This window comes from Orbicella faveolata, unplaced genomic scaffold (genome assembly GCF_042242905.1).
Source record: "Orbicella faveolata isolate gen_17 unplaced genomic scaffold, um_ofav_v1 contig_36, whole genome shotgun sequence".
Taxonomy (NCBI): domain Eukaryota; kingdom Metazoa; phylum Cnidaria; class Anthozoa; order Scleractinia; family Merulinidae; genus Orbicella; species Orbicella faveolata.
This window is the reverse complement of record NW_028301565.1, coordinates 15,544,142-15,558,164: the sequence shown is the minus strand read 5'-3', so window position 1 is coordinate 15,558,164 and position 14,023 is coordinate 15,544,142. Positions and strand designations below refer to the sequence as shown.

At 41.6% G+C, this 14,023-nt stretch overlaps 1 protein-coding gene and 1 pseudogene across 1 annotated transcript in view; one reads left to right on the top strand and one right to left on the bottom strand.

The window, feature by feature from the left end:
• Nucleotides 1–538: 538 nt before the first annotated feature.
• Nucleotides 539–14,023, bottom strand: part of LOC110055922 (uncharacterized) — a 68,335-nt gene continuing 54,850 nt past the window's right edge. Inside the window, exons 29-35 of the mRNA XM_089274461.1 lie at nt 7,269–7,382; nt 6,781–6,894; nt 6,446–6,559; nt 6,163–6,285; nt 5,478–5,588; nt 4,843–4,893; nt 539–656 (exon numbers count right to left, since the gene is read on the bottom strand). Coding sequence (XP_089130587.1) covers nt 4,865–4,893; nt 5,478–5,588; nt 6,163–6,285; nt 6,446–6,559; nt 6,781–6,894; nt 7,269–7,382 — 605 coding nt within the window. The 3' untranslated portion in view covers nt 539–656; nt 4,843–4,864. The remainder of the gene's footprint in view (nt 657–4,842; nt 4,894–5,477; nt 5,589–6,162; nt 6,286–6,445; nt 6,560–6,780; nt 6,895–7,268; nt 7,383–14,023) is intronic.
• Nucleotides 10,729–13,931, top strand: LOC149102400 (uncharacterized; annotated as a pseudogene).

Here is a 14,023-nt window from a genome sequence, read left to right as displayed (position 1 = left end):
CGAGCGCGCGTTGGCTATAACCATCTCATATCCAACAAGTGCGAGTGGAATAATTGTTTTATTGAAAACGCCCCCAAAATACAGAAAACTACACTAAAATAAAAGTAAAAACGCCCCGAAAAATTTGTAGAGCATGGTATAATGGCTCATAACCCATGATGGCTAAGCCAATGAAAACTCTAGAATTACATTTACCAATGATCCAGTTTTTAACAAAAGTGTATATTTTATCACCATGCTCTACAAATATGGTAAGCGTACACGTGATTTTAGGGGCGTTTTTATTTTTACTTATTTTAGTTTAATTTTTTTTATATATATATTTTGGGGACGTTTTTAATAAACAATTAATCCACTGGCGCTTGTTAGTTGTGAGATATTTATAGCCAAACAAGGGCGTAGCGCCTTGTTGGCTATCTATCATTTCATATCCAACGCAAGCTCGTGGAATAATTATTAAGTAGTTCTGTGTTTTCTGCTGACCCAGCTAACTGAAAGCTTTGTAAAAATAATAATAAAAAAACATGGCACAGGTGTATTTATTTTCCAATGGAACTTTATTGTTTCGATCAGAAAAAGCGGGCTAAAATGTTGAAATCCTGTATTATGAATCTTCGTTTAAGTATTTGCTGTCTTGAAAATCTTTTTTTACGAACCTAAGAAAAAAAGAAAGTAAGTTTATTAAGACAAATAATACATTTTCATCTAAATAACGAGAGCGATGTACACCAATCTTCAATCCCAAAAGGTATTTCGTTTTACCTTTCTTTTAATTTTTAAACTAGGATATTAGCCAGAGTGGCAGTGAAACGATCAAGTGATAGACGAAATCAAGTGGGGATAGTAAGATAGGCAATGGAGTCTCGCAATCCAAGATGATGTTCTTGAGGCTTACTAGCCTGCAGTGCAGGCGTCTTATTGGGGCGAGTTAGCGTTACAACCTTGCGACCGCCTTTTTAGACCGCCATGTTAGATGGTGGGGGATGGGGGAGGGGAAAAATGAGAAGACGCCTGCCCGAAAAGCCCGTTAAAATGCGAAACACCTCCTGATTAGTTGCGCTTCACTGCATTTCCGGAAATGAGCGGGTAACCAATCAAAATGAGGTTTTCTCGACACCGGAAGTCTCACAAGGGTACACACCACGAGAAGTTTGTACTAAGCCGTAGGATGTCTTGCATTCTCACAGAGGTACGTGTTGCGCTAGCGACTTCAGACGTACAGAGTACTTTAGAAATACCGGCAACTGGTGAGATCCAGATGGAGGATCGAAACCATGGTCTTGCCTGAACTAAGCCGAACAATGGCATATAAAACACGCAAAACAGTTAACGGGACTTGCGCGTAAACAGCTACACTTGAGTCATGTGGTGCCAGAACAACCAAAGGAGGAATAAACCTATACATCGAGCAAGAGAAACATAAGCTCGATCAGATAGCTGCAAGAAACATAAGAATGTCTCTAGAAAAACGTATAGCTTTCTCAAAGTAAAGCTACAGCGTCTCCGAAGGAAATCGCACGAGAACAAATATGATATCCGTGATAAGGATCTACCTACTGTGCTTGTAAACAGTTCTAGTCACAGCCGGGCCCGGTGTCACAATATAGAATGCAAGTAAGCAACATGTTCACGGTAACGAACAAACTGGAAGGACAAAAAGCTCGATGAAATTGATGCAAGAAGCATAAGAACTTCTCTTTAAGACAGACTCATAGCTTTCAACAAGGAAAGCTACAGCTATCTCTGGCGAAGCCGGACAAAGATAAATATGACACCCGTGATAACAAGCAGCATAACTTGCAACAGTAAATCAAACAGCCGGGCCCGGCGTAATAATACAAAATGCAAGTAACCAACAGGCTATCTTTAAAACAGGGAACGAGGAATCGGGGAATGGGAATGGGGAACGGGGAACGGGGAACGGGGAACGGGGAACGGGGAACGGGGAACGGGGAACGGGGAACGGGGAACGGGGAACGGGGAATCTTTAAAATGAGGAATCTTTAAAAGCGGGAATCTTTAAAATGGGGAATCTTTAAAAGCGGGAATCTTTAAAATGGGGAATCTTTAAAAGCGGGAATCTTTAAAATGGGGAATCTTTAAAAGCGGTAATCTTTAAAATGGGGAATCTTTAAAAGCGGGAATCTTTAAAATGGGGAATCTTTAAAAGTGGGAATCTTTAAAACGGGTAATCTTTAAAGTGGGGAATATTTAACAGCGTTAATCTTTACTGAAAAGTGAAAGAGAATCTCTCAGTTTCCCACCGGAAGCTATTTATTCTCTCACATGTATCAACTCAACAGGTACAGAGACAGTTGTGGAATTTATTCATTGCAATTTTTTTGCACGCTATTAAAGCACATCGGTTTAGCGGGATAGTGGAGCGGTTCAAATCTCGATTCTCACTCTGAGATCCGCTAGACCGACCAAAGAATCTAACCGCCTGGATTTATCTTAACTCCGGACTGTGACGTTTAGTTTCGCAGCGATGGATATTTGTCGTAGCCTTATCATGTGCTAATGGAAGGACTTACGACTTAACGACAAATATATGGCAGGGAAAACACGTTTTTGATTGTTTAATCGATAAATCAACAGTCCCCTCACATGACGTCGCTAAAATTCAAACTACAAAACTATCAATCATACTGAGATTTTACTTTCATGATGTGTAGGAACAGCTGAAAACTAATAGTCATACAAATTTTTGCTCCAAGTGGGTTCTTGGTTTTGTAATAGACTGCGCTTGAATTTCTAATCTTTTGCCTGACGCGGCATTTATATGACGGGCAAGAAAGCTGTCATGTTGGTTAAAAGAGTGACTTATTTCGGGGAATTTGGCTATCTGAACAGTTCATGTATTAAAAAAAGTATTATTTTTAAAATGTTTTTGAGTTCCTGAAGAGATAAATTCACGCTTTTGTAGCAAAACTCAGTGACAGATGTTTCGGTTGGTTTCCGGCCGCCATCCGGATGGGCGCCAGCATGGCGTCTCCATCAAAATCTCTATAAATTTGGGTAAAAAAATTCTCCACATGTCTTGCGTAAGAAACATTGCTGTGACCTGAATCTTAGCGAAAGTCATTGCATATTTACCTTCTTTCTCTTCAAGATTCTGGACTTTATCATTTGAAATGTTTTGATTTTTATTTTGTTTATTTTGAATAGCATGACACTGAAAACCGGCAATAAAGCAATTCGATGCTCGATGCCCGAACGATGTGACGGCGAATTTCGCGTATAATCCGTCATTGCGTGCTTAATGATACCTCTTTCTACGCCATGCAGTCATGCGAAGACAATTTCAAAGTGCCCATTGCATTCACTTTAAAGAGGAAAGAATCGGTCGCTTTGAAGGTCTTCCACAGTTTAAGTGGAATGACCTCGGCGAACAAGATGTGATAGGGGAAGGGTCGTTTGAAGCCGTTTTTATCACAAAAACCAGGAACAAGGACGGAAAGTCAAAACAGTGGTTGACAAGAAATCACCCGCTTTTAATAAAGATTCCCCATTTTAAAGATTCCCGCTTTTAAAGATTCCCCATTTTAAAGATTCCCGCTTTTAAAGATTCCCCATTTTAAAGATTCCCGCTTTTAAAGATTCCCCATTTTAAAGATTCCCGCTTTTAAAGATTCCCCATTTTAAAGATTCCCGCTTTTAAAGATTCCTCATTTTAAAGATTCCCCGTTCCCCATTCCCCGTTCCCCGTTCCCCGTTCCTCATTTTCATTATCCGATTCCCCGTTCCCTGTTTTAAAGATAGCCGTAACCAACATGCTCACGGAATATTTCAAACTTTGTCCCTCCAGAGCTAATATTTAGAGAGCTTAGAACATATCTTGCAATCAAATGAGCCAAAAAAAGTAGCACGTGGCCAAAAACAGAGGTGTCAAACTCAACAAATTACACGCGGATAACAGCGGAAACCACGCAGACCTATGACCTCTAACGGCTCTACTCTGGTGAAATGTCCTCCTAAAAACAGGATTACTGCTCAGCGAAATATTCAAAGATCCCCCTATCGTACAATACAAAAGGGGCAGATCCTCAAAGATATACTAGTTCGAGCAAAACTCTCAAAGCGGCTATGACACGTGGATAGGGGTTGTGTAGGCCTGTCAACCCATTGTTATCACTGTAGATCTTTTCCGGATACCAGTGTGGAAATTGCGTCTTTTTGCTCCGTTCGTAATTCGCGAGACATTCCAAGTTCACATAAACGCTTGAGAGATTCCTCGAGAGCGGAATCGAAACTAACAACATCACTTTCGACAGAGTTTGCCATGTTTCTTACCCGCACGAACGAAACGAAACTGACTGACAGACAATTGACAGGCAGGGTCAAGCCGCACCAATCAGAAACTCCGTTCGTTGGCAGAACAATGACCTCGGGCAGGCGAGACTTTCTTCGCTCCACCCCTCCCCTATCCTTCCTCTTGCCTATCATTCACCCCCTTGGTAAAACTTTCTTTCTCTCCCCAGTCTTCCACTGCATGAAAAATTCAAGATGGCGGCTAAACTTTTTACGATGTGAGCGCTCGCTCGAAAAAATCTCGCCTGCTCTGCAGGCTAGAGGCTTACCTATGACAAACATTCACTTTCCGCACGTTAAAAATTTGATTAATTGGACGCAAAACACATGATTTAAGATAATTCCTTTTAGCCTGATAAGCCTGGGTCAAATGTCGAATGAGTCGAGCCTATTGCAATCGAGCAAAGCTATCACTGTTTTTGCTCACTTGCCATAGGCTTGTCTGTGACTCAAATGAGGTTCGCCGTTTGACCATGATCGTACAATTGCTATTTTCCAAAAGGAAGTCGCTTATTTCACATATTAATTTACCTGTTCTTGGGAGCATGGCATATTACTCTTCACATTCATCTATTTCGGGCTCTGGACAAAAGGAATTAAATCTCGTCAAGGTATGGAATAAAACAGATTAATTTACAAAATTATTTCGGAATACCACACTTATTATACTTTGTGAGATTTTAGTGGGACATAAAAGCGACTTTAGCATCGCTAAAAGGCAAAACGTACGGAAATTTAAACAGAAAACGTGACAGACAGATAAAAAATGAACTTAATAGAGTTTCAGATAACCGAGCCTAGATCTTTACCTATTGTTAAGGACCTATATCAAACCTTTTTTGATATTTTGAATTTGAACGTTTTAACGAGCAATTGATTACCGTGATGTCGTTAAGTAATGAAATAGATGCTGTTTTCAATCTGCTACAATATGTGTTTAAACTGAATTCCGTGATTCATAAAGTAATTCCTTTTTTGGCTCTTTTGTGGAAAAAAAATCACACGGAATCGATAACGGATCATTTGGTAATGAGAAATCTTCGCCTTAGCAAACTCAGATTACTAACTTACGAAATGCACAGGAGGTCTAATACGGCTATTTACCCTTACGCTATTGATCTTGTTGTAAAAAGAGCTATGTAAGCCAATAATTTATCATTAATTACCCTCGCAAGTTGACCCAAGCCATCCAGTAGCGCAGTCACAGCGGTAACTTCCAATGAGATCCACACATGTCCCACCATTTCTGCATGGAGCAGGTGCACACTCGTTGATATCTGAAAATTGGAAAATTGCACTCAGCTACGTTAGCCACCTATGCACAGAAGGTTTAAAAAAATTTACGTCTGAAAGCGGTTTAGGTTTGAAAGGTTTAGTGAGCGATATCGATCGATGATATCAATATGTTTATTGGTCCACCCCGAAATAGCTTTTTAGAATCACTACAATCCAAGGGAGGCAAGAATTTTGGAGCAATTAAATTCTGAATGACTTATAATTATAACCATTATGGTATTTTCACAAAAGTGAAATTCTTTTAAAAAATTTGCACATAATTTAGTTAGAAAAACGACTTCAGATTGTTACGAAACATTCTCCCTTCCTCTGCCGATAAGTAAAACGACTAGCTGGCGATGAAGCCAAGATTGACAAAAGTGGATCAGCCACCCAAGCGCCCTTGAAAAACGGACGTTTTGAGCGTGGCCCTTCGTCGGAGTATAATAGTGTAACGTTCGACACTCCAGCTTTTCAAACTGAGAACAAAGGTTAACTTACTCTAAAAACTATTGACGGTGGGGGAATGTCAAAATTCACGATCCTGCGACGATTTTATGAAATTTTAGTACGTACCTGTTTCACAGTTGCTTCCAGAATATCCCGTTTTACAATCACAGCGGTAACTTCCACCAAGATCCACACATGTGCCGCCATTTTGGCAAGGATCCGGTGAGCACTCGTTGGTAGACTTGATATCTGTGAAAATCGCTTAAATGGATTAGCAAACGACTACAATGTAGTTTACAGTGCATAGACGTTTGAATGAAAGTGCATGTTGCTTGTCAAAAACTTCCTTTCGATTCTCAACAACGGTTATTAATTCATGCGTTTCAATTTTACAACTGACTTATCACACCTGTCTCGCAGTTGCTTCCAGAATATCCTGTTTTACAATCACAGCGGTAACTTCCAACAAGATCCACACATGTGCCGCCATTTTGACAAGGATCAGGTGAGCACTCGTTGGTATCTGAAATAGTTAATTTCAACAAGGGTAGTCAAAACCTTCAGCCCTAAAAGAGACAGTAAGCACCCTTAGCTCCGCACAAGTATATCGATTGTCCGGCAATTGTAGATTATGTAACGTCCGTAGGAGAAATGTTCCCGATATATCTATGGATAATGCATTCGTGCTCAGATCAAATGAAAATAATCAAATCGAAGGAAAGATCTCTCTTAGGTTGTTATCACCTGTTTCACAGTTGTTTCCAGAATATCCCGTTTTACAATCACAGCGGTAACTTCCAACAAGATCCACACATGTGCCCCCATTCTGACAAGGATCAGGTGAGCACTCGTTGATATCTGGAAAGTGGAAGTAACGGTCAGAAAACTTTAGCTACAAAACATAAACACTTCAAACCTTTAAGAGATGAAGACCCATTTAGCTTTGTGCACGGATTGCCCATAGTTGAGATCGTATGACGTCCTTGGAGGTTCCTTTACCTCTATAAGCAGTCCATCCATGCACAAGTGAAAATGACTACATTTGAAAGAAACAACCTTAAAGAACAGCTCTCGTTTTATGAGATTGTTATCATTTGGCCATTACGCAATATTCTCTTATTTAAAGCAGTTTTGTACTTCTGTCTGATTTTGTATTTTTGTTCATTAAATGAATTTTATGTAACATAAATAACCGTAAATAAATTGAATTTAATTGAATTTAACTATATCACCTGTTTCACAACTGTTTCCAGAGAATCCTGTTACACAATCACAGCGGTAACTTCCAGCAAGATCCACACATGTGCCGCCATTTTGGCAAGGATCGGGTGAGCACTCGTTGATATCTGAAAATTAGCGATAACTCAACACTTTCAGCCCTAAAAGACACAGTAAGCGCCCTTAGCAGCTCACTAGTATATCGATTGTCCATTGGAGATTATGTAACGTCCTCTGGACAATTGTTTCGATGTATCTATGGATAATCCATCCATGTTCAAATAAAAATAACTAAATCGAAAGAAAGAAAGAAAGAAAGAAAGAAAGAAAGAAAGAAAGAAAGAAAGAAAGAAAGAAAGAAAGAAAGAAAGAAAGAATGAAAGAATGAAAGAATGAAAGAAAGAACGAAAGAATGAAAGAAAGAAAGAAAGAAAGAAAGAAAGAAGGAAAGAAAGAAAGAGAGAAAGAAAGAAAGAAAGAAAGAAAGAAAGAAAGAGAGAAAAAGAAAGAAGGAAATAAAGAAAGAAAAACAGAAAGACAGAAAGACAGAAAGACAGAGAGATCGTTTCCCAAATGTCCTCGTTCCTTTTGCTACTTTTCGTTAAATCTGTTAAGTCTTAGATAGAAGTTGAACTGCAATTTCCCAGTCAATATAAAATTGAAAAACAGCAACGTTGTTGGATTTTGAAACAAAGTTGAAAAATTAAAGGTAAACGGTCCAAACTGTTCTCTCACAAGAAGACACTTGACTGAGACATGGAAGGGAATGACTAAGTTAAATCTGTAAATGGTTTGAACCCAGGAGTATCAGTAGTTCGTATAGTGTGATCGTCCGGGTGAGTGTAGTTCTGAAAAGAACTGTTGTTGGTGACTGACGTTTCGACAACCTGAGCCGAAGTCATCTTCAGAGTCAAGTGAATAGTGTTTGTCAGTCGATGATCTTATAAGTCTGGTCCGTTGAACGTGATTGGTCAGTATAGCCATGATGGTATTGGCTGAAAGACTCGTGTAAAGTTTGTCATCAGTCATTGGTGGGTTTCGATCCGTCTATTGTTAGTCAAGTAGGTCGGTTTTGGTCCGTGTATTGTTAAGTCGGTCTGTTAGAAGTCCGTTTGTCGGTTTCGTTTCTGTCGTGGATAAGTCGTTTGTAAGGCGCCGGTAGTTGTTGACATCTGTTAAGAGGCGTTTGTTCTAGGTTAGTGTACCAGCTTTCCAGAGTCAGTCGTTGAAAATAGTTTGTACTGTAGGTTAAGCACTGAGCAGAGTCCCAGTCAATGTTGTGGTTTGTCAGTTGATGATGTACAGCAATGTGATTGTTGGCATCACCATTTCTCGTGGCTCGTTTGTGTTCAGTCAGTCTCGTGTTAAGGTTTCTGCCAGTCTCACCAATGTAGGAAGCCTGGCAGTCGGAGCATTTGATCTTGTAAACTGCTCCCTGTCTGTCGTTAGGTTCGTCTCTGTCTTTCACGGTAGTCAGTAAGTGTCGTAACGTAGTTGTAGGTTTGTGGGCTACACGAATGTTGTAGGGCTGTAGGATCCGCGAGATGGTCTCAGAAGTGCCCTTAATGTAAGGTATAGTCACTGTAGTAACAGGCGTTGGGTTCCTGTTCGTAGCGTCAGCTTCAGTAGGTCGGTAAATGTTTCGTCTAATAAAGTCAGCGTTGTAGTTGTTTTTGTGAAAAACACGTTCAAGGTATCTGTTTTCGTCACGTAAGCTGTCCGGTGTGTCACAAACTAGTTGCGCTCGTCTCGTCAAAGTCTTTATAGTCGTGGCTTTGTGTGAAGTCGGGTTGTAGGATGATTCGTCAAGTAATCTGTCGGTATGCGTTGGTTTTCTGTACACTGTCGTTCGTAGTTCGTTGTTGTCGCGGCTTACCAAACAGTCTAGAAAAGGAAGTTTTCCATTTTCTTCGATCTCTTTAGTAAACTGGATGTCGGCGTTCTGTTCGTTTAGGTGGTCGTGAAAATCGTCAATTTCGTCTTTGTGAACGGCGGTAAAGGTGTCGTCAACGTAGCGTAACCAAAGCGGTATCGTCTGTCGGCAAGTTGCAACATTCGTGTAGCCCACTGTTACTACAGTGACTATACCTTACATTAAGGGCACTTCTGAGACCATCTCGCGGATCCTACAGCCCTACAACATTCGTGTAGCCCACAAACCTACAACTACGTTACGACACTTACTGACCACCGTGAAAGACAGAGACGAACCTAACGACAGACAGGGAGCAGTTTACAAGATCAAATGCTCCGACTGCCAGGCTTCCTACATTGGTGAGACTGGCAGAAACCTTAACACGAGACTGACTGAACACAAACGAGCCACGAAAAATGGTGATGCCAACAATCACATTGCTGTACATCATCAACTGACAAACCACAACATTGACTGGGACTCTGCTCAGTGCTTAACCTACAGTACAAACTATTTTCAACGACTGACTCTGGAAAGCTGGTACACTAACCTAGAACAAACGCCTCTTAACAGATGTCAACAACTACCGGCGCCTTACAAACGACTTATCCACGACAGAAACGAAACCGACAAACGGACTTCTAACAGACCGACTTAACAATACACGGACCAAAACCGACCTACTTGACTAACAATAGACGGATCGAAACCCACCAATGACTGATGACAAACTTTACACGAGTCTTTCAGCCAATACCATCATGGCTATACTGACCAATCACGTTCAACGGACCAGACTTATAAGATCATCGACTGACAAACACTATTCACTTGACTCTGAAGATGACTTCCGCTCAGGTTGTCGAAACGTCAGTCACCAACAACAGTTCTTTTCAGAACTACACTCACCCGGACGATCACACTATACGAACTACTAAGTTAAATCTATCAATGTTTCAAAATCCGTGAAATCCGTCTTTTCCGCCGTGTTTAGTAAAAAGTTTCACTTAACTGCCTCCCAGTACTGGAAGTTTCCACCGAAGGTTTTTCCTATTAATGGCGGAAAGGACGGATTTCGCGGATTTCGCGGATTTTTTAAATTGGTTTTATTTAATTCTTCTCTTTAAGACTGTAAGTAAAATATTATTAATGATATATTATAATATATTATTTATATTATACTTACAGTTTTAAAGAGAAGATTTAAATTAAATTAAAAAATCCGCAAATTCCGTAAAAAGCGAAACACCTTTCAAGGCTTACATCGTCGTTCAAGATGCAGAGGGCTCGTTATCCATGCCGTCAACTAAACAGCAGGACGATAAAAAGCGCTGCGTTGTGCTACTTGAGCCCGGTAGTTCTGGGAAAATGTAGTATTATCAGTGCAAAATGTGCTTGCAAAGTTCAGGAGGAAGGTTTTGAAAATGCGTGGAATGGCGTGTGTCGAACTAGAGATGCCTGTGATAAAGCTCTGCAAGGTTTGTTTATATGTGTGTTGTTTGAAATGTCGAGCTTTTCTGTCGTTGTTTTGGTGGAATAAATTGATGCAGATTCAGTGAATGATATCTTGTTTCGTCTATTTTGCAGGCATAAAGAATGTCGCATTCTTTTTCAGCGCCATTAGCACGCAAAGTCTAAAGAAAGAACAAAGCAGGAAAAAGCACAAGTCGAGGAAGAGGGGAGCGATGATGCAGACGAATTTCCAGATTCGAGTCAATTGGGAAATTCAACAAGCCAAGAATGGGTTGCAAGTCACTCCACAATCATAAATCAGAAGTTGTGCCCATGTGTGAGTTACTGGATCGCTCTGACCACGCCAAATGGTGCGCCGTGTAGTCCTCTTGTTATCCACCGTGCCCTCCTGGAGTGCAGCGTGGATGTCTTCGCAACTCAGGTAACAACTTTATTCCAATCGTAAAATTGACATAAGTAACACTAATCAGTGATAAAGTGTAACAACTCTTTTACCGGCTTATTACAAGGCATGAAAAAAATAATAATAATAAATAAAAAATAGCGAAAGTCAGGCTTTACATCAAACGTATAAGTGCCCAAGATAATTCCAACGGTTAGATTCAACAACTTTTATTTAGCCTGGAATTTCAAAGTACACTAACGATGAATTTCCTCGGTACTGAAAATCACTGATCACTTGTTGACCAGGCGAATGCTGGTTATTATGAAAGAACCGGAATCAACCTCTTAAGTATTTCTCAATCTTAGGTCCCCTGTCACGAGGGTAAAGAAACCGGAGCGATGAAAGAGCTGTTTAAAGTCCTTAAAGACCACAAGAACCCGTTTATGGAGGATTTGGTGAATTCGTCTTACCAGTATTGCTTTCGGGATGAATTTGAAAGTTTCGTGGGGGACGCTGATTCAGTGGATCTCGACGAATGCGGCACGGAGAACGTAGTCCGAATTTGTCTCGTCGATCCCTCGTTTTATTCCAGTCTTTCGTGGGCTTTGAGGAAACTTCAAGATGTAAAACTGGTCATCGACCAGTTCGGCTTCCAATTAGACGGCTCGGCTGTTCCAAGAGAGAATGAGATCGTCTACGAACAGGTAAGATTGTCCGATAAACTCACAGTGCTTGTCAATGACATCGGTATCGCCATGAAGAGGCTGGGCTACGCTTTGTACGGTGGAAAAGTGTACAAGAAATGCGACAAGGCAAAGTACACCTATTCCTATAAGTGCGAGGTGGAGGCGTTCGTTAATAGTTTGGCGGCTAACGAATCCTTCAAGGCGCGACTTCTAAAGGACATGAAGAAAGTCATCGATATCCTAGCCAACCCGCACTGCGAGGTCATTCGACCACTTTGCGTAGATTATAATTTGATTGAGGTTAACGATGGCAAGTGCTGGTCAATCAAGGAGCGTCGCTTCCTGGAGAATGTGATCGCGGACAAGGACATTGGTCATGTTACACCGCGAGCGTTTTTCCCGTACGATCCAACAAGAGAGCCAGAACCGAAGTATTTCAAAGAAATTTTGGAAAACAGCCTCAGAGAAGCTGAAATTGAAGAATTCTGCGAAGATTTCTTGAGGCTCTTGAATCACAATCAAAAGAGACACAAAGACAAAGTTCCTTGCCTAATTGGCGCTGCTAATAGTGGAAAGACGAGTTTATTTCAACCAATTCTAGGCCTGGTACATCATGGCAACATAGCGACTATCACTAAACGGCGCGTCTTCAATAAGGCCATGATCAATCACTTCACAGAAGTAATCTTCGTGGACGAAGCGAATCCTTCCACACTAGATGTAGATGACTGGAAAATCCTAACGCAGGGAGGTTACACGGCCTGTGACATCAAGTATCAAACAGCTAAGTCATTCATTAACCGTTGCCCGATGCTTTTAACAGCGCAACAGAAACTTGAATTCGGACCAGAAGATCAACCAGCAACGGACCGTAGGCTAAGGAACTATGTCTTCAAGAGTCTGCCTAACCCAAGGAAGAAAGCTGCAGAGTGGCTCAGAAGGCACTCCATGGATTGTGTTGTGTGGGCCTCGACGAAAGCGCGTCCGACGACAGACCAAGAAGAAAGCTCCGACAGCAGCTTGGAAGAAGAGCAAATCGGTGACGGCGTTCTTAAAGACGAGGATAAGGACGCTTTACGAACACTGCCTCTCGCAGACGTCTGGACTGACGCTCTTGAAGAGACGGGCGAGCCAGCCACAACAGCTGACGCTGCCAGTGACGATAAAGTCGACTCGGATGACGACCAGCGCATTCGTAACTTGAGGACAGCACTTGGGCTATCTTCCCCTCCCTCCCTCCCAAATTGCCAGCATCTTGCACACGCGCATCAGAGAGAAGGAAGAAGAGAATCGGCGGAAACATGAACTACATGAAGCAAGAAGATATTTCCTGAGAGAGAGGGGTGTCAGCAGCGAGATTGCCGAACTGTTGCCAGAAGACCCCGACGCAGCGATGCCAAGTCAAATTCAAAGACAACTGCAGGAGCACTGCGACGAACAAGAAGCGCACCAAGGGCAAGAAAGACGCGAGAAAGCCCGTCGAGCGTTCGAAGGCACCTGGATAAGAGCCACTGAGGTCGAGCTAAAGAACTGCTGCGACGAATATCAACGCAGTAGCGATCCCACGGTTCGCTTGAACGTCAAAGATTGGATGAAGGTCCTGTGCGACAAGTTAGAAATGCATCACGAGTCCTTGGGCACTTTCAACACTGCCGAGGCTGTCCAAGAACGAATCAAGGTGTGCACCGCTCTTGGACTGCTGAGAAAAGAGCAGCACCACCTAGTCACAAGCGTTGCTGAAAGGCTGCCTGTGTTGCCTGTCCTCAGTTCAGAAACCGAGGGAGTACAGCAACATGCACATGAGACGGATGACGAGCAGAGTATTTTCATCGCGCAGCAGTGTAATGGAGTGGATGAGACGGAAGAGGTACAGAGTATTTTCATCACTCCTCTTCCGAGCACAAGTGGTGCGTCTGTGCCTCATTCAAGCTTCGACGACTGTGCAGTCTCTGCTGAACTACTTCGAGCTAGTACTTCTAACAAAAAGAAGCGAAAGAGGCAATCCAGCAGTCAACGAGCACTCAAAAAATCCCAGAACGTTCTAACTCGATACTTTACTAGTCAAAAGTAAAAGCGGTTTTTTTTCCTCGTAAGATAGGCTGTAGGGTGGTCTTTTTCAGTAGTTTGATAATTAGGATAGAATTAGAATTAATAATAGATAGGATAGAATTAGGCACTCAGAACGCTACATGTACGTACGATAACTCGTTACAAGAATAGACTTTTGTGTCCAAGAAATTAGAGTTTATTACAGTTTGATCATTTATAAAACGCGTTCCGTAGATGTGTTAACAGGCTAGCTGTTTGTTG